The 1,689-nt window shown below is 40.8% G+C and overlaps 1 protein-coding gene across 1 annotated transcript; it reads right to left on the minus strand.

Moving 5' to 3' along the window:
- Positions 1 to 426: 426 nt before the first annotated feature.
- On the minus strand, positions 427 to 1,296 carry LOC132234504 (olfactory receptor 7D4-like). The gene is made up of 2 exons (XM_059695457.1): positions 949 to 1,296; positions 427 to 663 (listed from the first exon to the last, which is right to left on the minus strand). The coding sequence occupies exons 1-2, from the start codon at positions 1,294 to 1,296 to the stop codon at positions 427 to 429; spliced, it is 585 nt and encodes a 194-aa protein (XP_059551440.1).
- Positions 1,297 to 1,689: the final 393 nt, after the last annotated feature.

Consider the following 1,689-nt stretch of genomic DNA (forward strand, 5'->3'; position numbering starts at 1 on the left):
AACCTGAGCTGTTATATTTTCCTCTCCTATGAAATGATATAAATGGCTTTGGTTACCAAGTGCACTTGATTTCAATAGAAGTGGTACAACTCCTGATTGTTATTTAGTAAAATGAAAGAAAAATTACTCAGTATGATAAATTTCATTTAAAAAAATTGCTCTTAAGAAATCTATGTAGTCTCATGAGATAAATAGGTATTTCCAAATATTTCATCCAAGGTTGACAATCGTTTGGGAGAAGAGAAAAACCTCAATGGAAAAGCTGAAAGATCTCACAACACCAAGAAATTAATAAAGCGATACAATTAAATTATATAGAAATAATAGACAAAGAAAATCCATAAAATGAGCAGAGAGAGTACATACTACTTCCACAACCTCATCTAAAGGTCATGACATCTGGCTCTGAGGCTTTGAGTCCAGCTGTCATGTGCATTTCTTCAGCCCTAGAACAAGCTGTCCTTTCATAGCTGCCATCCCAAGCATTCTTTTCAGAGCCCTCTTTAGGTCTTTGTTCCTTAGACTGTAGATGAAGGGGTTCAGCATGGGTGTGACCACGGTGTACATCACTGAGGCTGTTGCACTTGAGTGTGAGCTTTGGGTAACAGCAGAGCTGAGGTACACTACTAGGCTTGTTCCATAAAAAAGGGAGACAACCAAGAGGTGAGATGCACAGGCAGAAAATGCCTTATACTTCCCCTGAGCTGATGGGATTCCCCAAATGGAGGACACTATCTTAGAGTAAGAGTAAAGGATACAAACAAAGGGACCACCACCCAGGAAAACAGCTCCAAAATACATCACCATGTTATTAAGAAAGGTGTTGGAATAGGTGAGTTGGACCATCTGATTGAGTTCACAGAAAAAGTGGGGGATTTCCAAGTCTGGATAGAAAGACAGTCGCAACACCATTAAGCTTTGTAACAAGGAATGCAGGACACTCATGATCCAGGACAGCAGAACCAGCAGTCCACAGAGCCGGGGGTTCATGATGACCATGTAGTGCAGGGGTTGACAGATGGCCACATACCTGTCATAGGCCATCACGGTGAGCAGGGAGGTCTCCAGTCCTGCAAATAACGCGAAAAAATGCAACTGGGTGATACAACCTCCGTAGGTTATGGCTTTACTCTGTGTCTGGATGTTCCATAGCATCTTTGGGACGCTGGTGGAGGTGAAACAGATGTCTACCAAAGACAGGTTGGAGATGAAGAAGTACATGGGTGTATGAAGGTGGGAGTCTGAGCTGATGGCCAAGGTGATGAGAAGGTTACCAAACAGTGTGATTAGGTACATGGAGAGGAACAGTCCAAATATGAGGGGTTGCAATTCTGGTTCCTCTGATAATCCCAGAAGAAGAAATTCTGAAAATCCTGTGAGGTTCCCTAGTTCCATGTGGTGGAGGTGACTACCAGGATATAGGAAAAGTGACATGAATAATAGTCCCACAAGCAAGTGTTAGTACCCTAGCATAAATGAGACCTTCTATTAGATATACTTATAAATCAAGGAACTAATTTCCTTATTTGGTGTATGTCTGGTGTCATTTAGAATATCTCTAGTCCCATTTCTCATTACAATTTTATTTTCCATGTGAAGACACATAAAAAATGCCGTGTCTTACTTAATTCTTTCATTAAGAAAAATTTAGAAAAAGAATATTTAGGGTGTAAAGCACAGTACGGTGAC

The sequence above is a fragment of the Myotis daubentonii genome, chromosome 5 (assembly GCF_963259705.1).
Source record: "Myotis daubentonii chromosome 5, mMyoDau2.1, whole genome shotgun sequence".
NCBI classification, from domain to species: domain Eukaryota; kingdom Metazoa; phylum Chordata; class Mammalia; order Chiroptera; family Vespertilionidae; genus Myotis; species Myotis daubentonii.

Excerpts from the sequence above, each read along its gene's own strand:
- LOC132234504 (XM_059695457.1), bottom strand. The coding sequence starts at position 1,296 with ATGTACCTAATCACACTGTTTGGTAACCTTCTCATCACCTTGGCCATC. Across the intron at positions 664-948 it reads TGCTGGTTCTGCTGTCCTGG|CTCTTGGTTGTCTCCCTTTT; the intron begins ATCATGAGTGTC and ends TGTGCATCTCAC.